The 19,649-nt window shown below is 47.9% G+C and overlaps 6 protein-coding genes across 29 annotated transcripts in view; 4 read left to right on the top strand and 2 right to left on the bottom strand.

Moving 5' to 3' along the window:
• Window positions 1–721: 721 nt before the first annotated feature.
• On the top strand, window positions 722–4,093 carry LOC111065656 (set1/Ash2 histone methyltransferase complex subunit ASH2). Of its 2 annotated transcripts, XM_022353950.2 has the most exons (7): window positions 722–900; window positions 963–1,147; window positions 1,206–1,550; window positions 2,813–3,193; window positions 3,266–3,546; window positions 3,612–3,869; window positions 3,945–4,093. In XM_022353950.2, the coding sequence occupies exons 1-7, from the start codon at window positions 785–787 to the stop codon at window positions 4,047–4,049; spliced, it is 1,671 nt and encodes a 556-aa protein (XP_022209642.1). In that variant the 5' UTR covers window positions 722–784; the 3' UTR covers window positions 4,050–4,093. The 2 variants fall into 2 exon arrangements, with proteins under 2 accessions (XP_022209642.1, XP_022209643.1); XM_022353951.2 differs by lacking the exons at window positions 722–900; window positions 963–1,147; window positions 1,206–1,550 and adding an exon at window positions 2,413–2,699.
• Window positions 4,066–5,962, bottom strand: LOC111065657 (probable serine/threonine-protein kinase mps1). The gene is made up of 2 exons (XM_022353954.2): window positions 5,810–5,962; window positions 4,066–5,748 (listed from the first exon to the last, which is right to left on the bottom strand). The coding sequence occupies exon 2, from the start codon at window positions 5,447–5,449 to the stop codon at window positions 4,127–4,129; it is 1,323 nt and encodes a 440-aa protein (XP_022209646.2). The 5' UTR covers window positions 5,450–5,748; window positions 5,810–5,962; the 3' UTR covers window positions 4,066–4,126.
• Window positions 5,963–6,308: 346 nt separating this feature from the next.
• Window positions 6,309–10,308, top strand: LOC111065537 (CLK4-associating serine/arginine rich protein). 4 transcript variants are annotated; one of them, XM_022353761.2, is made up of 6 exons: window positions 6,309–6,382; window positions 6,853–8,727; window positions 8,833–8,929; window positions 9,252–9,360; window positions 9,460–9,565; window positions 9,625–10,308. In XM_022353761.2, exons 1-6 carry the CDS (start codon window positions 6,321–6,323, stop codon window positions 10,175–10,177), a joined length of 2,802 nt encoding a protein of 933 aa, XP_022209453.2. In that variant the 5' UTR covers window positions 6,309–6,320; the 3' UTR covers window positions 10,178–10,308. The 4 variants fall into 4 exon arrangements, with proteins under 4 accessions (XP_022209453.2, XP_022209455.2, XP_022209454.2 ...); XM_022353760.2 differs by having other exon boundaries at window positions 6,324–6,733; window positions 9,625–10,307; XM_022353763.2 differs by lacking the exon at window positions 9,625–10,308 and having other exon boundaries at window positions 6,323–6,733; window positions 8,833–8,888; window positions 9,460–9,554.
• Window positions 10,309–10,361: 53 nt separating this feature from the next.
• LOC111065540 (bolA-like protein DDB_G0274169) lies at window positions 10,362–11,046 on the top strand. Its single transcript, XM_022353766.2, has 2 exons — window positions 10,362–10,738; window positions 10,800–11,046. The coding sequence occupies exons 1-2, from the start codon at window positions 10,448–10,450 to the stop codon at window positions 10,956–10,958; spliced, it is 450 nt and encodes a 149-aa protein (XP_022209458.2). The 5' UTR covers window positions 10,362–10,447; the 3' UTR covers window positions 10,959–11,046.
• LOC111065539 (protoporphyrinogen oxidase) lies at window positions 10,972–12,649 on the bottom strand. Its single transcript, XM_022353764.2, has one exon. The coding sequence runs from the start codon at window positions 12,520–12,522 to the stop codon at window positions 11,098–11,100; it is 1,425 nt and encodes a 474-aa protein (XP_022209456.1). The 5' UTR covers window positions 12,523–12,649; the 3' UTR covers window positions 10,972–11,097.
• A 3,712-nt stretch (window positions 12,650–16,361) lies between these two features.
• The window catches only part of LOC111065694 (calcium-activated potassium channel slowpoke), a 46,198-nt gene continuing 42,910 nt past the window's right edge, over window positions 16,362–19,649 (top strand). For 19 of the 20 annotated variants that reach the window (XM_041593596.1, XM_022354031.2, XM_022354050.2 and 16 more), the window contains exons 1-2: window positions 16,362–16,785; window positions 16,911–17,128. In XM_041593596.1, the coding sequence (XP_041449530.1) occupies window positions 17,069–17,128 (60 nt within the window). In that variant the 5' untranslated portion in view covers window positions 16,362–16,785; window positions 16,911–17,068. The remainder of the gene's footprint in view (window positions 16,786–16,910; window positions 17,129–19,649) is intronic. The other variant, XM_022354036.2, reaches the window with a different exon arrangement.

The following is a 19,649-nucleotide window of genomic DNA, read 5'->3' as shown; positions in this document are numbered from 1 at the left end:
CCTGAAATTACAAGCAATATCTCTCTTCATGACGGGATGCGAAAGCAAGACGAGCATTGCAAATTTTTGTGTGTACACAGACACGACGAAATATTTATCAATTCTTACTTTCCGAAACCGTTTTTGTTTTGAGTTTCCAGGTTACGTAAATGTGTGTGTGCCACGTATTCTCACATACTGTGCTTGTGTGCGGGTACTGAATGGTTATAACCATAACTATAGTGGTTGCACGCAACTAAGCTGGCTGACCAAATGGCAGAACTTAAATATGACCAATTACACCACGTCACCCGCATTGTTGCGCTTATTTTGTTATTAAACACGCCAAATTTACAGCAATTACTCGCTGACACCTTTTAACAGCTAATTTTACTTTAAAATTCTATTTATGCCCGGTTAGCCGTGGATCTCATCTTACTATCAATATTAAATAGTCATCCAAAAAATGAAACAATGGGTTTTTGTTGTTTAATTAATTCATTTTGTTTTGTTTTTTTAAAGTAATGAAATTTTCCCGCTCTCCGTCTGGAATATACAAAAAAAAACAAGTTTAAAAAATAACAATTTTCAAAAATACTAATAATAATCGATAACGAGAATGTCGATATATATATATATGTCATCGATATATCATCTCGAAACTAAAATAGTATTTAATGGTATTTATTTTTTGGCAGGGATGGTATTTTGTATCGTTATCGTCACGGTCACGCTGTTGGCGACTTTTTGTCATTGTTTACATGATTTTGTGAATTAAAAAGATAGACTGATTTTATACACTGCCATGGAAGAGGGCCCAATGGAGACCAGCTCACCCACAGAGTCCAACTCCGATGTTAACTTCCCGACTGAAGAGGAGAAATCGACGGAGCGAGCGGCGGCGGCCGGCTTTTGCTATTGGTATGACCATCCGCGTCGCTGTAATTAGGCGAACAAATGATAACAAATTCTTCATTTTTTAGCGGGAAAGAACGCAACCTGAACCTCGTCGAGCTGCTCTGCGCCACATGCTCGCGCTGGGTGCACGAGTCCTGCGTGTCCCACCAGCTGGGCAAGGGAAAACTGCTGCCATTCATCACCAACTATGTGTTCGTCTGCAAGAACTGCTCCGCCACGGGTCTGGAGAGCTTCCGAAAGAGCCAGGCCAGTAAGTGGGATACATTTTGAAGCGTGGTGGCCAAATAATAGTAAATGCATTCTTTCAGCCATTTCCCAGATGTGCCACTGTGCCATTGCCAACATGCAGCAGGCGGCATCTCGCGATGGCAACCGACAGATCCAATTCAGCAAGGACAAGGAGATCATTCCCTACATCGAGCAGTACTGGGAGGCCATGACCACAATGCCGCGCCGGCTCACACAGTCCTGGTACAGCACCGTCCAGCGTTCCCTGGTCAAGGATGTGCAGACCCTCTTCACCTACGAGGAGCATTTGGAGAACGGTGCCATGTACGGACTGTTCCACCAGGACCTGCGCCTCATCAAGCCCAACTATGAGAGCATGAGCAAGACGGGTGCACTGCGGCTCACCGAAGATGGCTATACGCAAGGTGAGACTGTCAGAAAGATCGGAATTGGGTCCCGAAAACATGCATCAACTTTAATTACGATCGTTTCCGGGAGAGCTATTAGATGTAGTTATTTTTCGTGTCTTATGATCAGTTCTCCGACATGCACTCTAGAATAAAGACTAGAATCTGTGGCACAGTCCTGTGAATAGAGAACGAATACATGCAAATTGAATGCAAGTTTACGCCACATGCATGGAGAAACGAGAAAGGTCCTGTCCTGCGTTATATTAGGGATCCTAATCTTCAAAATTTTCAGACTCCACAGGTTGCCAGGGCCAACGTATTTGTGCGGAAAAGCTAAATCGTCAACACTGTCTGCACAGCTGATTTGGGGGTCTCGTTTCTGAAGTTGCATCATTTATTGCTCATTCTGCTTTGCATACTGTCTCCCATCTCCCCAAATAAACGTGCCCTCCCTCTCTTTCTCTATGGCTATGGATCTTTTGTTTGATCGCGAATTGAAAGAGCGAGATAGCCAGATCGTTTCGCATAGCTTTTTTTTGCACACAGGGACATGCAAGAGTCGAGCCAAAACACAGATACCGAAAGAGAGCCAGTGGAAAGGGTATGCTAAATAGAAGGTGAGGCATCCCTCTTTCCGGGGAGCTACTGTGTGATATTCGGTCACACGCTTTCTTCTCAATCCGAAATAGTTCCAAAACATACAAATAAATATGCACAAGTGTGTGTGTGTTGGCGTTTTGCAGCGTTCTGGCATTGATTCGCGCAAAAGTCTTGAGGCACCTTCTCTAGGACTGCCCTACCTTCTGTTCTGGTACCTTGCCTTGGCCCGTTGGCCCCAGCGCACATCTGGTAGGGCCCACGTATTCAGATTGTGGGGCGGGGTGGGGCTAGCAAAAGCACTCCTCGCTCAGAATTCATTCATTGCAAAAAAAAAGAAGAATAGTTACGCTTTTATTTTGTTGTTGTATATTTTGCTCGCTTCGCCGACCCGCGCTCTGCGTGTGTGTGGAATTGATTTTAATTTGATTTTTTGGTTTTGATTTTGAGCACGACGCAATTTATAGTTTCTGCCCTCTCTTTGGGTTTTTTTCTCCTCGTTTTTTTTTTTGTAATTTGTGTGTCCTGCAATGACGTCAACGCTGGCCAGCAGCAACGAGGAGGAATGTAAGCCAACAACTGCAATCCGAAACGAACTTTGCCCCAATCCCTTTTTATAGCCGGTCACGTACGCCCCCAAAAGTTAACGCCTCTCCCTCTCTCGCCCTTCCTACCTCCAGCAAATCTTGCCAAGAACAACAGGCAGAAGCGCAAATTTCCTGGAACCGATTCGGGACCCACGGGGAAGAAGGGTCGCCCGAGCTCCGACATAACTGCCAACGTAAAGCTGCCACCACATGGCTACCCCCTGGAACATCCGTTCAACAAGGACGGCTATCGGTACATACTGGCCGAGCCCGATCCGCATGCCCCATTCAGGCAGGAGTTCGACGAGAGCTCAGACTGGGCGGGCAAGCCTATACCCGGCTGGCTGTACCGCACCCTGGTGCCCCATGCGGTACTGCTGGCCCTGCACGATCGGGCGCCACAGCTGAAGATCAGCGAGGATCGACTGGCGGTGACGGGGGAGCGTGGCTACTGCATGGTGCGCGCCACACACTGTAAGTAGCCTTAGAACACATGTTGCTCCAAGCGCTTCAATCAAAGCCAATGATTTCCCCTCCCATTTGCAGCTGTTAATCGCGGCTGCTGGTACTACGAGATCACCATCGAGGAGATGCCCGAGGGAGCTGCCACGCGCCTGGGCTGGGGTCGAGAGTATGGAAATTTACAGGCACCACTGGGCTACGACAAGTTCGGCTACTCCTGGCGGTCGCGCAAGGGCACCAAGTTCACAGAGAGCCATGGAAAGCATTACAGCGAATCCTATGTGGAGGGCGATACCCTTGGATTTCTCATTGAACTGCCCGAGGAGGCATCTCTGGAGTATCTGCCAAATACGTTCAAGGATCGGGTAAGTCCGTGGCTCGTACCCCGTCTTACCCCATTTTCTGACTGCAAACTGAAAATCCGTTGCAGCCACTGGTGAAGTTCAAGTCCCATCTGTACTACGAGGACAAGGATAAGATCAATGAAACGCTCAAAAATCTTCACATACTGCAGGGCAGCCGCATCGAGTTCTTCAGGAATGGAGAGTCGCAGGGCGTGGCATTCGATGACATCTATGCGGGCAGCTATTTCCCCGCAATATCCATACACAAGAGTGCCACTGTAAGCGTGAACTTTGGCCCAGCCTTCAAGTATCCCGACGTGCTCGCCGAGCGTAAGGCTAAAGGGGTAAGCAGAAGAGTCCTCTATTTGCCAAAATACCTTCAAGCATCTAGATGACTGATAATCTTCTCTCCTACGCAGATGAACGACCGTGTGGAGGAGCTGATTACGGAGCAATGCTTAGCCGATACCCTCTACCTTACCGAACACGATGGCCGTCTGCGATTGGACAACATTGGTTTGTAGCTTCCGTCTGCAAATGATTCCGAATAAAGCATCCTTTAAGTTCAGTTTTATTTGCTAGTTGTATACATGGCATGAGGTTACTTGAAGGCTTTGAATTTCGAGGCACTGTACGGTATGTAGAAGGCACTGTTGGAGGCAAACTCCGACCGCGGATGGTGCACTGCAGCCGAGATCGAGCGACCAGTCGACGGTGTGTTGCTCGAATTGGTCGGCAGCGCGAATGGATGCAGGGTGCGAGAGGAACTGTTGCTGTTGCTGTGACTGTTGTGTCCACCGCCGCCGCTCGAATTGGTCTGGCTGGAGGTGGCCGTTGTGGTGGCGGCTGTGGCTCTGCCGTAGTCCCTGTGGCGGCTTAGATTCAGTGCCGGCAGCACAATGGCATTCTTATTGTTCGAGAAGAATCGGCTGGCGGCCATCGGCATGTGCCAAGCGGAGCGGTTGCCCGCATGGTGATACTGTCGACGCTCTGTACTGCTCGCATGGGTCAGGGCAGCCGATTTAGCTTGCTGCTGTTGTTGTTGCTGCTGCTGCTGCTGGACCTGTGTTAGCTGCACGAAGCTGCGGTTGTTGAGGAGCCCGCGAAACCGACGATTCGTGTCCAGGACGTTTAGTATGGGCGGCATCCGCAGGCGTGCCGACTGGGGCATCGCAGAGCTGAGTTTTGGGGGCAGCTGGGCTTGGTGTTGCTGCTGCTGGGTGCGTTGTCGCTTGAGCAGCTTCACCGACACCGAAGTGACACGCAGATCGCGATCCAAAAGGTCCACCAGGTTGTGGGTGGGACGCAGATAGCTCCGAGTCTGTTGGTGGTGTTGGTGGTGGTGCTGCTGCTGCTGGGGATCTGCCGTGGGCGTTCGAAAGCCATCGTCCTCAATATCCTCATCGTCCAGCGAGTTCAGACTGAGATTTGAAATGGAATCTATGTCCACGGACTCATCGTCGCGCCGCGTTTGGCTGTCAAAGCTCTGATGGCGCAGCGACCGCATCCGCACTTTGCGGCCCACCAGCACGGGGAATTTGAGCTGCCAATCGGCGATCTCGCGCCCGAGCTCTGGCTCCTGCTCCGGCAGCATCTCCTCACCGCTCAGCATGCGCTCCACCCGCTCCCAGTCCAGCAGGTTCTTCTTGATGGCATCGTCCGCCCAGGGTATGGAGCCCACAGAGCTGCGGTCAATGCTGCTGGATGAGTAGGGCACGTCCTGCAGGAACTCCGAATCGTCGTCCCTGTCCGCATCCGGCTCATTGTCCGCATTGGCCCCATTGTCGTTCTCGTTGTCGTCCTCGTTGTCATTGTTGCTATCCCGGCGAGGATACAAAAGCCCATCATCAGCACAATCATTGTCCACGTCGCCCGGGGTGTTGTATCGTTGCTCTGATGTGAAATAGTAACGTCTATCTGACATTAAAACTGGTTCCGCAAACGTGCTGGACTTGTTCTAGTTTGCTAAATCCCAGTCTCCCTGTTGTCCTGCCGTCCTGCTGTCCTGTCTGCAAAGGATGTGATGTGCGCTTGGATGTGTCTCCTTAAAATCGATGCCGCAAAAGGCGGCGAGAGACAATTGTTGTGTTGTGGCTCATTCCAGTTTTGCTTGTTATTTATTATCCTTTTGTCTATGGTTGTTTTCCATTCATCCCCCAAGCCAGAGCGCAGCCGCAGTTCCCGCCCAGCGGCATTGCCAGCAGTGAAAATAATTAACGTACGCTGCTTTAAATATATAGGATTTTATTTGCAGGTTTTTAGGGGTCATATAAGTAATTTTTACCGTTGCCATTCATTAAATACTGTAGCTACAGTTAACTATTTAAACCAGAAATTATTGTATGAAAGCAATTTATATTCCTGAAAATCATGATCCGAGAATGACCCAGCTCATGCGATCCATTTCATCACCACTTAAGTTTTATGTATTTATTTATTTAGACATTTTCTGTTTAAACCTCCAAAAAATCTAAAAAATTAGCCAATCTACTGGAAAATTGATTCATCTATCTGATAAAATTATGTGTTCAGTGCTCAGAGTCCTAGGAGGAGTGCTCAGGAAACAAACTTTTTTGTTTTCCACGGCTTAATTAAAGCTTTATCCTTGTATATCCGTTTTCCACGGCTTAATTAAAGGTTTATTCTTGTTTAAATAGAGGGGGGACAAGTGGGCCACATCCTTTTTTTCTTCGGTATATTTACGGTATATTTAAAAAATGATGAGGTATATTTTGGTATAGTTCATTAAGTGTTTGGTATATTACGGTATTATAGAAAAATAGGCGGTCACACTGATGATGGTCTCACAAAAACCCAACAACTTCACAACTTCGGACGTGCGTGCCCCAAAAAGCCGGTAAAATCGGCCTAAAAATATCAATATAAATATAAGTGGGGCGTGGTTGCAGTAAAAGCCATTGCTGGGGGCTTGCACCAAATATTTAAACATTTATTTGCGAGATTTTAAGAAATTCACGTGAGAAAATAAGTGCGTCGTCGCGTGTGTAATTATGTGGCATGAGGCACGCAAGCAGGAGCGAAAGATACGCGGCCTCATTGTCGACTACCGCAAGCGAGCGGAGCGTCGACAATATTTCTACGACAAAATCCAGGCGGATCCCACACAGTTCCTGCAGCTGCATGGCAGACGGAGCAAGATTTACCTGGACCCAGCGGTAGCGGCAGCGGGCGATGGTGCCGCCATCATGCAAGTGATATTGAGTTTAAGCATTGCATTCTTTTCTTTTTGATTACTTCAGGAGTTACTACTGGAGTTCCTGTTTGCGCAAAGCGAAGCGAATTAAACATGTTCTTGTTTCGTTGCAGTGTGCCATGGCAGGGGCAGCAGGACAATCTGATTGATCGGTTCGATGTGCGCGCCCATTTGGACTACATTCCGCCTGTTGGCAAGAGCGGCGAGGGTGGCGACTCGGACACGGATATGACGGCCGAGGAGCGGCAGTTGAACTACGAACGCTATCGGATTCTGGCCCAGAACGATTTTCTCAATGTCAGCGAGGACAAGTTTTTGCATCAGCTGTACCTCGAGGAGCAGTTTGGGGCCAATGCCCAGCTGGAGGCGGAGCGCAATCTGGCCAAGAAGAAGCAGAAGACGGGAGGCGCCACCATTGGCTATTCCTATGAGGATGCAGGCGATGCGGGAACAGCCACTATTGGACCTCAACCCTTTGGGCATTCCATGAACGCGCCAGCGGCGGGGGCCACCGGTTCCGCCACAGCCGGCGGCGGTGACAAAGGCGAGGGCTCCGATGAATCCGACTCGGATATCGATATGGACGTGTCCATAGACATTGGGAAGCTGGACACGGCGCAGGCCCACGAGCTGAACGCCTGTGGTCGGAACTATGGCATGAAGAGCAATGATTTCTTCTCGCATCTCACAAAGGATGCAGACGAGGCGGATGCCCTGCGCATTGCGCGCGAGGAGGAGCAGGAGAAGATGCTGCTCAGCGGTCGCAAGTCGCGCCGAGAGCGACGAGCGCAAAAGGAGCGACGCATTGCCAATCGGCCGTTCAGCCCGCCCAGCTATGCGGCCAAGGAGGACAAGAAGGGTGGCAAGAACGAGAAGGATGAAGAGAGCGACTCGCGCTCACCCTCCCCGGCCGAGGCTGGGCCCGAAAAGATCACCTACATTACCTCATTTGGTGGCGAAGACGAAATGCAGCCGCACTCCAAGATCACCATCAATTTGTCCAAGCCCGGTCCCACACTGGGCGAGTCCTGCATCAATGCCAGCACTGGGGCGGCCATCGCCAGCTCCGGCGCTGGTGGTTCCGTCTCGTATGCCCAGAAGGTCAAGGATAATCTCGACAAGCTTAAGCTAATGAACGAGTCGACCAAGCGCAGTGGTCGCCGTCGGACGCGCTCTCGCTCCCGCTCCCGCAGTGCATCCGCCAGCAGGAGTCGCAGCGGCAGCCGGCGACGCAATCGACGAAGTCGTAGCTACCGCAGACGCAGCCGGACACGGTCCAGACGTCGGCGCAGGTACTATTCGAGATCTAGGTCCCGATCGAGGTCTCGTTCCCGCTCCCGCTCTCGATCTGGTTCGTGGAAGCGTTATAAAAGCCGCAGTCCCAGCTACAAACGATCGCGCAAGCGCTACTCCTACTCCTCGCGCAGTTCCAGTGCCAGTTCCTTTGAGGCGGGACGCAGAAGACGCAGTCGCTCGCGTTCCCGCTCCCATTCCGGTCGTCGTAGCCGCACCACGAAGAAGACCTCACCATCGCCGGCTCCTCCTGCGGCGGGAGGCGGCTACTGCCTGAGTACAACAACCACAACAACCACATCAACTCTGACAGCTGTGAAGCTGCTCCAGCAACAGCAGCAGCAGCAGCTGCAGCAGCTGCAGCTACAGCCCAGGGCACCAGCCCCGCCCATGATAAGTTATCCGCTGTCCACGCGAGTCCTCGGTTTGACCACGACGACTCCAGCAGTTCCAGTAGCTTCAGCAGCTCCGGCAGCTCCCGCAGCGCCTGTACCCGCGCTGCCGCAGGTGGTGGAGGCACCGCCGCCGCCACTCAAACGTTACTATGGCCGGAAAAGAGCCAACGACACCTCCTCCTCATCGTCATCGGGAGGCGGCGATAAAAGCGAGGCCAGCGAAAACGAGGAACCACTGCAGCCAGCAGCGAGCAACAAGCCACAGGCCGATGATTCCGATGAATTGGAAGCGGATACTGCGTAAGTTTGGTGATGCAGCGCCAGCGGTAAAGTAGAGGCAGAACCACGCACCATTAGCAGTCCCTCTTCGAGTGTCAACTAAATGGGTTTTCGTATCTGTTTCAGGTCAGAGCGATCGCATGCGCTCCACCACCCAGCGATGTCGTCAACATGCAGCACGGGTAATCAAACAGGCAAATATAGTTCTGCTACCGAAACCAAAGTCAGTAAGCAAAGCCAAGTGTCTCATTGCCTCACTTAACCGGAGTACACCACCAAAATTTTCACGTCTCTTAACCTTAAACCTGCTCAAAATCCAAAAACCGAAAACAAATTCAATGAGAAATCAATATTTTACCTATTAAGGACCTTTGACTATGTGACTACTTAGTATGTTCGATCCCCTGTTGATGCATCCGTTTTGTGTCTAGTTTTTTGTCGGACTGAACACCAGCACTTTCGACCGCAACTGACTCCTACTGCTCCCCCTTTGAAATCTTTTCTTGAAACTTGCTAAATATGCGTTTCGGGGGTGCTTCTTACAGGGACACTCTGGACACGGACAGTCGGCCAGCAACAGTGGCGGTGGCAGCGGACGACCCAATCTGCGCGAGCGTCTTAAGCGGAAAATGCAGAACCTGCTCAACCGGCAATGTAAGCCACATCGGAGTGTAGTAGTGTGATGTTCACCAAATGCATTAGTAGAAACCCCCCGGCCAGGCATCCATACTAAACAGGGAATACATTTTTCAGATAAGGCCGATAAGCGAGCGGAGATTGAGAAGACAGAGCGGGAGCGACAACAGCAGCAGGAGCGCGAGGATGAGATGCGCGAACTGGCGCTGAAGCTACGCAGAAGGTGGGTATCGTGCTTGTGGGTGGCTCTTGGTCAGTCCTCTCACATCTCTATATTCACAGGCGTCGCGAGTTGCGTCACAAATATGGCACGCCCTCCAGTGGCAAGCTGTCCGGCAGTGATGGCGATGCGTCGGATGCGTCCGAGAGCCAGCTGCCGCAGCAGCCCTCAACCCGTCGCAGTCGCAGCCGATCACGCAGTCGCAAGCGGAGTCCGGTCGAGCAGCACACTAGGCGGAGCAGCAGTCGAACCGAGCGACGGCGCCGCACGCGTAGTCCCAGTCCCCGGTACAATCGCAGGCAGAGATCTCGCTCGAGGAGCGGGAGCCGCATGGACCGAAAGCGCCGTTCACACAGCCGCCGGCGTAGTGGCAGCCGCGAGCGGAGGGGTTCACGGAGCCGTCGCAGTCAGTCGAGGCGCCGGCGACAACGCGAACGGAGTATGGAGAGGAATCGAGAGCGTGAGCGGTACAGGCAACAGCACCATCATAAGCAGCAGCAGGAAAGAACTCGTGGTGGGCGAGACAGGGATCGGGATGGGAACAACAGTGGCCCAAGTCGGGGTCGTGTCGTCATCTCGGCACCGCCAAAGCTCAAGAAACTGGTTGACTACTGAATCGACTGTGAATGAATATGTTTTGGATTATACACAATATTATCGCATAACTGTTTTTAGCCATAAGACACTTTTTTAGTGCGCGGAAAGCGTCAACTGTTGATTTTGGCCCCCGAAATAAAATAATTTTAGATATAAAATCCTACCTTCGATTTTCCTCCCAGTTTGAAATTCAAATTCGATAAATTTAGTCGGAATACAGCTCTGTGTGCCCAGCTGGTTTATGTAACCGTGAACAGCTGTGTGTCCGTGTGAATCAAACTGGAAAACATGTTAGCCTCAACTCTTCGTCGTTTTGCTGGAGTTTCCAAACAAAAACTGAATCAACTTGCCCCCAGAAGCAGCAGCCTAGGCCACATATACTCCAAGGCTACCATGTCGCAGGCGACACAGTATCCACCCATTGAGACGGCCATGAGAAAGGCGCTGACAACGGAACTGAAGCCGGTGTTCCTCGACGTCATTAACGAATCGCCCCAGCACAATGTGCCCAAGATGTCCGAGTCCCACTTTCGAGTGCTGGTGGTGTCGGAGAAGTTCAATGATCTGACACTGATCAAGGTACGTAGCTTGGGATATGAACTTAATGGTTGTTTAATTGATAATTGTGCAATTCTTGTAGCGCCATCGATTGGTCAACGACACAGTAAAGAACGCGCTAAAGGCGGCCGGTTTTGAGTTCATGCACGCCCTCTCCATTGAGGCCAAGACGCCAAAGCAGTGGCAGCCTGAACAGGAACCAGAGAAGAGTCCGCCGTGCCTCGGGGGCTTTGGCAAGTAAAACGAAGCGGAGTTAAAGGCTACTTGGAATCTTTATGTACAAAAGGAATACTACTCACAAACCAGCTTAGGAAATTTACACAAAAGAACAACAGACATGATCGTTTAACTGGGAGCGTCTGGGGGGCGTGGGAATGTAATTAGAACCGCGGAATGGCGTCCACCTGACGACGAGCCGACAGGATGACATCGTTGATGCCGACGCCATCGTAGGCAGCACCGCAGAGCGTCAAGGGCAGCTTGTAGTCCTTCAGATAGTTCCGGATCCTCTCTACGCGTCGCTTGTGGCCCACAGTATACTGTGGAATGCACTTGTGCAGCAGGTGCACGCGACTGAACTTGGGCTCCTCCTGGATGTCGAGTATCTGGCTAACGTACTTGGTGGCAGTATCGAGAATCTGCTTCTGGCTGGGCTGATGGCCAAACCATTGGTCGAACCAATGACCGCCCATCATCACGGTTAGGACCGTGTTGCCGTTCATGTCGAAGCAGCAGCTGTCAAAGATAACACCCAAAATGGGCAGCTTTTCGACGGGAGGCACCAGCAGACCGAAGCCGTCCTGCTTGAGCAGATTCCCATCATACTGAATGTTGACGACCACTACATCCACATAGGGAATCTCCAGGAGTTGCTCGCACAGCGAGGGATGCTGCTGCTTCACGAGTGGAGCCAGTTTGTGGGCTGGCAGGGAGCTCACGACATGGTCCACAGGGACGTCAGCATTGCGTAGGGACATGCGGACGCCGCTCTTGCTGAAAGTCAAATTCTTGCACTGGTTACTTAGCTGCACGTTGACATCGCGCTGGCCGAGATACTTGCGCATGGCACAAGGCAGTGCCTCCAACCCACCCTCGATGCTGTACATCGCCCACTTCTCCTGCAGGGCCTGGGCATAGAGTTTGGGCTGATCTTGGGCAAACAGACCCTCCTTCTTCTCGTCTACGTTTTCCTTGAAACGGGCATATAACGTGCCCTTCAGCACGCCGCCGTACTTCTGTTCCTTCTCGAAGAGTCCCTCCATCAGGAAGCGAACGCTTATCTGCTTGGCATCGCCGGCACAAATGCCACAGATCATGGGGCTGATTGCGTAGTCGGCTATCTCCTTGCCAAAGCGACGCTCCGCAAAGCTGTATATCGACTCATCCTCATTCTTGGCCAAAGTACTCTCCGTGGTCAGATCGTGAAGCAGCGCCTTGTATAGGGGCTGCGTGAACGGCGGCTTGACGCCAAACAGTCCTTTAGGACTATTGGGCAGCATGCACAGCTGTCCCTTGGCATACAGCATGCGGTTCCGTGCCGCCACATGACTACGAGGGATTGGCTTCAGTGGCAGCTGCAGCTCCTCCATCAGCTCCAGCGTATTGGCTCCTGGCACACCCACGGGACGTATGGTGCGCGGCCCAGTCTCAAATATAAAGTCGCGATCCTTGCGCGCCTCCGTCCGAATCCAGCCACCAACACGCGGGGAGGCTTCGTAGATGGTCAGAGGATTGCCGAAGCGCCGCAACAGGTAATAGCCGGCGGAGAGGCCACTCAGGCCGCCGCCCAGCACGGCTGTTGTCATGCTGATTGTGTCGCTGTCTTCCTGCTGTTCTCTTGAGTCTTAAGGATGAAGTTTGTCCGGTTTCTTGGCAGGATTAGCAAAGATTACGGTCGTTGCATGACATTTAAAATATACCGAATATACCGAAATATACCTTCTCATTTTAAAAATATACCGTAAATATACCGAGGAAAAAACGAACTTAGCCCACTAAACCCCTCTCTATTAAAACAAGTGAACAACTTGAGTTAACAGCTGAAATCAATACTGTTTGTAAATTCATCTTATTCATCCTATCCTTAATCTTCTCTGGTCAACCTGGTTTCGGCTATGTGTACGGACATTTGTATACCATATTTCCTCTAACTAATGTTAGTTGTTCTTCCAAGCTCCTTTTAAACATATTATTAATGACTTTTTCTTAGATTAAAATGTATTTTACATATTTATGCATTTGATATGGTTTCTGTATGAATATGGCGGTCCCCAAATATCTATTATTGATACCATAAACTGGACTATTTCGTTGAGGTAGTGTCAAAACATAGACTGAAGGGTTTCGGCATTCATTTGAGCCTGAGACTACAAACATTAGCTCAATTCGATATCCATTTTCAGAAGGTATGCAGATTGTTGCTCAAGTTGGTCAACAATAATTTACACGAAACTACACGGTAGCTACACATTTGCCAACTACATATTTATGTAATTTATTCCAATTTTGTTACGTGTCAAAAAGTCAACTAGTTTAATTAGTAATAACTGGTACCTTTGAAATTCTTTGGACAATTTTAATGATTAGTAGCTCATTTTTGTTGGGAATTAATGCCACTAAAAATGTGATCTTAAGATAGAATCCTAAAATTATTCAAAATAATATTAAAGAAAAATGTCAGAGCTTATATACATATGCACATATGTACTACATATATACATATCTTCAGGTACTGCCATCGTATCGACACAAATAAAAAATCCTATGAAAGGTCATACACTTCTCTTTTTAGCCCATCAATTATTTAGGATGTCGGCGCTGGCAATACAGAGTGGAAGCTATGAAAGTTCGCACAGTCATCAAATCGCGGATTTTGAATTTTTAAAAAAGGTTTTTGGGTGTACATATGTACATATATTGCATCTTCTAAGTACGAGGAAATAATCTACGCATTCAGGCGTACAACCAAATGCTTGTCTCGAGCTAATTGAAAAATCACTGTCGTGCAGTGATATATTTTTTAATTGCGCCCAAAAGTATGCAGTGTTTTTGTTTAAATTAAAAACCATTACACATACGGCACGTGTGCCTGTCAACTAACTAACGGCAAAGCTACACATGCACACACCTACACAAACACGGTCACTGGAACTGCATGGATTTTGGCGCCAGTTTTAATAAACCGAAAATACCCTGCGGCCCATGCCACCAAAAACACTCCGAAAAAGCTCTAATGGCGAGCTTGAACCGTGTGCCAAGCACCGAGTTACAAGTCATCCGAGTTCATATCGTGCAAAACAGAACTGTATACGCTGCTGACGAGAAAGGTTGGTTTTCACTTGTCCGTGCGCGTCTCGTGTGACTGTGTGCTGTGTGTTGAGAGTGTGTGTGAGTGCGCTGGTGTGGAGTGTCAAGAAAACTGCCTTTAATATATACATGTGTATGTATATGTATATGTATATGGACGTGTACACACACCCACACACGCACACACACAGGAAAGTGAAAAATTTTCCAACTGCGTATGCCAATTACGGGGCGAAAACGAAAACGGAGGAAAGCATGGATGGCCTGACGCAAATCCAACCCAACCAATTATGATCATCATTTTGGGAAACGAAATGGCAATTGTGCAAAATTCGGTATCCGTTGAAAACGGACGGTCGGTCTGTGGAAAAACCTGAGAATGTGCGATACGATACACACAAATGTATACACAGGAAATTCAATTAAAATAGCATGACCGAGAGAGGTGTGCGTGTGTGGCCGAGTGCCTGTAAATGGAAATTGAAATTGTGTGCTCTTAAGAAACACGCGTGGAATATAAATCAAAAATTAACAAAAATTTAGTTTAAAAAATCTTCAAGATGAAAACTATAAAGAAAATTGTGATTTTCAATTGCTAGTGTGGCAGAAATTTTCATTTAAAAGATACATTCGTTGAAATCAACACTTACACAGACGCTCAAACACACACACCACACATGCGCCATACATAAAGACATAGATACGGCACAGTGAGCCAGTTTTTCTTTTACATGCAAACGCACAAAACGAGAACACACCACAAGCTCCCCAGCGAAAGGACACGATGATAAAGTCGATGGGCCAGGCCGGAGATACAGTTGTATCGTTCGTTGGATTCGTTTTGGGCCCCTCCGCCTGCGAGGAGAGTCGTCCCTCTACCCTTCTACCCGTGTTAGCTCGTTGCGCGCTTCGGCCCCGTCTTCATACGTATCCAGATTCACATTCACATTCACATTCATATCGTCAATGTTATTTTTGTTGTTTCCTACTCGTTGTCCGTTTGCTGTTCGTTGCCTTCGTGGGCGCGTTTCTTGGTATATGTGTGTCAGTCAGTCACTGGCCGAGAGTATCTGTGTGTCAGAGTATCTCAGTGCATGCGTGTGTGTGCGTATCAGGGAGTAGATACCTACAAAGAAATTAAGCCCCGAACCGAAGCCCCGAGTTCAATGCGCGGCCAGAACGAGTCTTCAGCTCTGTTTACATTTCCCCTTCAGTGGGCCTTTCTTAGGGAGCCCGAGCCCGAGCACGACCCCAAACCCTCCGGCTTTCTTCAAAGGATTGCAGGCGACTTGCAGGACGGTGGCGTGCTCGGAATTTGTGTCGCACGATTATTTATTATGAAAATGCAACTTTCATTTCACTCGGCATTTGTCCTGTTTTCCATTGTTTGCAGTCACGTTAAGCAGCTTGTTAACTGCCTGAGTGTGTGTTCCTTTGTCCATACCTGTGAGTGTGAGTGTGCGGGTGCTTGTGATTGTATGTGTCTGTGACACGAAGGGAAACTAAAAACTAGGGCAGTGTGTTTCCGTTTCAACGACATGCCGCAGGGAGCTTCGCAGGGACTAGGACGAGGAGAGTTGCCATTACTCCAGTGTCTGACAGGGGACTGATTCTTTAAAAAAATGCTGGTGTTTATTTATTAACATGTAATTACTAAAATTGAAAAAATTTCAATTAATTCAAAAGGGTTTCATATCATTATTAATACATTTTTGGCTACAACATTGCGTATGCTTAACACAAATTCCTGTGCGACGTTCCCCATTGAAAGAAAAAGCTTCCGCTTGCACGGAATTCGGAAACGGAACAGGGCGCAGGCGCCATTTTGTAACGGGAACAGAGAGAGCCATCATGGGAGAATATAAAATGAGAGAGAGAACGAGTGGCAAAATGAGAAGCTGCTGTTTTTGCTTTGAAGTTTGCTTCGCGTCTTTATTTATTTATTTACTTGGCCGCTTTGTACTTCCTCCATTCGAATGCCGTATTTTCGGGAAATAACGCCAATTCCGTGGGCATAATGAATGCACATTTTTCAAAGAGAATGGTTGTTTTTTTTGGTGCAATAGCTAGCAATAGAAGTGAAAATGAAACAAAAACTATGTGACAAAACTAATGAGTGAAATCAAAACGAACATAAACAAATTATAAACGAATCGTTGAATAAATAAACCACTGACAGCGTGACTAAAAAAAAATAATTAATTGCCGATGTCAATTTAAATAATATTTAATATATTCCCCCTCAAAATCCACTCAACATAAATCTCTTGCAGCTTAACACATTTTCGAGCAACTGAACGAGGAAAAGCAGTATTCTCAAAGGAAAAAAGAAACAACAAAATGAGCAGTGTGAATAAACGGAATTTTTAATTGATTTAAATTCAAATAAAACAAAAAAACTATCGATCAGAATTATAAATCGGAACAACTAAGCAAACAAGCGCACAATGAAACTGATAATATAAATGATGGTGATAAGGGAATTGTAATCCAGAAGAAAATCAAGTAAAATAAAATAAAATTCAAGTCAAATATTTAATGCAAATATGAAATAACCAGCCAGGAAAAGTCTCAAGGAGAAGTCAAGCATAGGATTTCTACGTTTCAACATTTGTGAGGACCAGAAGCAGCAGCAGCAGAAGCAGCAGCAGCAGCAGAAGGAACAACGACAGCCCACAAATCGTCTACACATTGATGTGCGATTTGAGCGTGTGAATGTTGGCAGCCCTGGAGCCCTGCCTCGGTGGTTTAGCCTGTACTAGGTGAGTACTCCCTCACCCACTAACACACAAATACACCTGCAATCGCACCAAAACCAAAACCACCAAGAAAAACCATACACTTTCCCATTTGACGCACACATACACACTTACACGCCACTCTGAAGAAAGCGAATATGAGAACGGAGGCCACAATTACAATCACAACCACAAGAACGACAACCACAACCACAACGAGAATCAGAGCCAGAGGCAGAGGCAAAATCGCTACGACAACATCAAGGGTTCTAATTGGAAGCGAGATAGACACAGCCATCCATCAGACATGGCCTGGTGTCCAAATTGTCACGAACTGCCACCGTTCTATCCGCCCATCTCGCCAAAGGTAAAGCCCTCGATGTCTTACGTGTATGAAATATCATCCATCGCTAGCCAGAACTATCGAATCGAGTCATAAAGATCACATTGTCAGCAGTGCTATAGGCAATCAATCAATCAATCAAACAAACAATCAAAAACAATCCACGTCATGATGTGTAATTTGCATTGCAATAGAATAGATTCAATCATTGATTAGATTAAAACTTAGCAAGTGTTATTTATAGGGAGGGTTATACCGCCAGCCAGTTAAAAGTATAAGTAAGTACCACGACCAAGACCCTAGGCCTCTCCTATGGCACATTAAGAGCCCCTTTACTTTGCCACCAGGTCAGTTCGTACCGAATTCGCTTCGCTTCATTTAATAAATGGGATTTCCATCATTTGACCCTCTCCATACCGCCAAACTGCTGCTACTAACATTCCTAATGGCTCTCGTGACCTTTGAGAATGTGGCACAAAGAACATACAGCCACACACATACACACATTCGACCAAGTGCAGCGCTTTAAGCCCTATGGCCTTGGGGGGCCACCGAACAAACAAGTGCTGGCTGCCGCTGTCCGGCAATCAACGGCCACAATCAGCGGACCAAGTGCTGGCCATAAATTGTTCAGAAAGTCGAAGGGTATTTGTCAGGTTCGTCAGTTGTCAGCTCCCTGTCTGGGCACCCGTGGTACTGTCTGTTTCTGTATCTGTATCTTTGTCTCTGTCTTTGTCTTTTCATTGCTTCGGTTCGTTTGGTTTGCCCAGCGCTGGACTTTGACGGACATGCGTCTAGATAGGTACTACGACTATATCTGCTCAGCAGGGGCACTCCCACGCCACCAAAATCGATAGTTCGCAATGTAAATTATTATCAAGCCACCGACTGCCGTGTGACTTCATCCGTTAGATTGCTGTAGTCTACCCCACATTTAGACCCCTCTGCTGACTGACAGCCAAATCGGCCTGTGGGGTTCACGTTCACTCTGGCGGCATAATTCATATCGTTCGCTATCTTTCCCTCTATTCATTAGTCGCAGCTGCTTTCTGACGCTTGTTTCTGCTGACTAAGCACAGTATCTTAAGACCTGTTAAGGCGCCACGACAAAGTTCCATTCCCGGGCAGAACAACCCATTTCCCAGGTCCAACTCCCCAGACAACTATAAATAATTGAATCAAAGCCATTAGTATGCATTTTGGCCTGAACCGATGAAGGTTCTTTGAATTAACCCACACAGAAAGAGGCAAGCGATGTTAAAACGTTGATTAAATGGTTTAAGAACAAGCTAAAATGTCTTACAAGTGTTCAAGTGACAATTTCTATACCTAAAAGACAATCCAATTTATGGTGTGCATTCAATTAGTTTCTCATCACAAGTTAACCGTCAGTTAAGCGAACCGCCATCCAAAAACCATGACCCATGACAGTTCCCAAAGGATTTCAGTTTGAAGAGCCTTCATATAGGCAATTTAATTACTGATTCAACTCCTCCTGGGAGGGTGCTACCTTTACAGCTTGAATTTTCAATTCATTTCAGTGGTTTCGTATGACCATAATTTCAAGGTGAATGACTGCTTAAACATAGTGAAAGAACATTTAATTGAATAATCATTTTGCTCCTTTGCTATTTTTAATTGCGTAAATGCAATGAAGCGTAGCACCTAACCGCCCAAGCATCGCAGCGCAAATAAAATTGTTGAAAATGGGAGAAAAACACGAAGCGAAAACTAAAAATAAAATGCATGCCGCTGGCCTATGATAGGGGGGCGGGGGGCTGTGGCTGTGGCAATAGGGCCAAGGGATGATGACGAGGATGATGATGAAGATGAGCAATTATGGGCAGTGGAAATAGTGGCATGTGCAAACAAAAACTGGGCCAACTTGTTACCACGGCTGCCTGCCGCCCCCGCAGGAAATGGCAAACAAAGCGCGTAAATTATGAAACGACAGCTAACTGGCGACATGGCGTGACTAGCTCGAGTTAACTGTGGCAGTAACGTTAGCGTTCAGGTTAATCTAGCCCACGCTTGCACCCACCATCTTTTACCTTCCCTCCCCCACCACTCATTAGGACCTCGGCCAGGCCGAGTGCTGCCCGGGGCCCGTCAGGTCACACAGAAAGGAATGCAAAAAGAACACGAAACTGTGAGGCAAGAGACAAAACAAAAGGAGAAAGAAAACAAAACAAAAATGTATAGAAGAGAACTCATAATTTATTTATTTATACTCGTATTCGCCCTGCCTCCCGTTGTTGTTTTTGCTGTAACAATAATTCATCGTAGAAAACTCTCACACACACACACGGACACACGCTCACATGGGAACAGGTCCATAATAGGCGGATGCCCTTGCCAAGGGTATCCCCAACTTTTTCACCAAGTTAGCATAGGGCCGAAGTCCCTTCTGGAGCTCTGAAAAAGCTAGAATGAAAAAACTTTAGACCTAAGATCGAATCTTGAAAATTGTCTTTCCCATTTCGACTTTTAATTAAAAAAAAAAATTCCCTATATGCACATTTTATATATCATAACGGATAATTTA

The sequence above is a fragment of the Drosophila obscura genome, unplaced genomic scaffold (genome assembly GCF_018151105.1).
Source record: "Drosophila obscura isolate BZ-5 IFL unplaced genomic scaffold, ASM1815110v1 contig_192, whole genome shotgun sequence".
NCBI lineage: Eukaryota > Metazoa > Arthropoda > Insecta > Diptera > Drosophilidae > Drosophila > Drosophila obscura.
This window is presented reverse-complemented; position numbering and strand designations above follow the sequence as displayed.

Bases quoted from the DNA above. Each gene is read 5' to 3' on its own strand.
- LOC111065537 (XM_022353760.2), top strand. From the start codon at position 6,537: ATGTGGCATGAGGCACGCAAGCAGGAGCGAAAGATACGCGGCCTCATT. The intron at 6,734-6,852 runs GCAAGTGATATT...GTTTCGTTGCAG, and splicing joins GGCGATGGTGCCGCCATCAT to TGTGCCATGGCAGGGGCAGC. The intron at 9,566-9,624 runs GTGGGTATCGTG...CTATATTCACAG, and splicing joins GCGCTGAAGCTACGCAGAAG to GCGTCGCGAGTTGCGTCACA.
- LOC111065657 (XM_022353954.2), bottom strand. From the start codon at position 5,449: ATGTCAGATAGACGTTACTATTTCACATCAGAGCAACGATACAACACC.
- LOC111065539 (XM_022353764.2), bottom strand. From the start codon at position 12,522: ATGACAACAGCCGTGCTGGGCGGCGGCCTGAGTGGCCTCTCCGCCGGC.
- LOC111065656 (XM_022353950.2), top strand. From the start codon at position 785: ATGGAAGAGGGCCCAATGGAGACCAGCTCACCCACAGAGTCCAACTCC. The intron at 901-962 runs GTATGACCATCC...TTCATTTTTTAG, and splicing joins GCGGCCGGCTTTTGCTATTG to CGGGAAAGAACGCAACCTGA. The intron at 3,547-3,611 runs GTAAGTCCGTGG...AATCCGTTGCAG, and splicing joins CAAATACGTTCAAGGATCGG to CCACTGGTGAAGTTCAAGTC.
- LOC111065540 (XM_022353766.2), top strand. From the start codon at position 10,448: ATGTTAGCCTCAACTCTTCGTCGTTTTGCTGGAGTTTCCAAACAAAAA. The intron at 10,739-10,799 runs GTACGTAGCTTG...CAATTCTTGTAG, and splicing joins ATGATCTGACACTGATCAAG to CGCCATCGATTGGTCAACGA.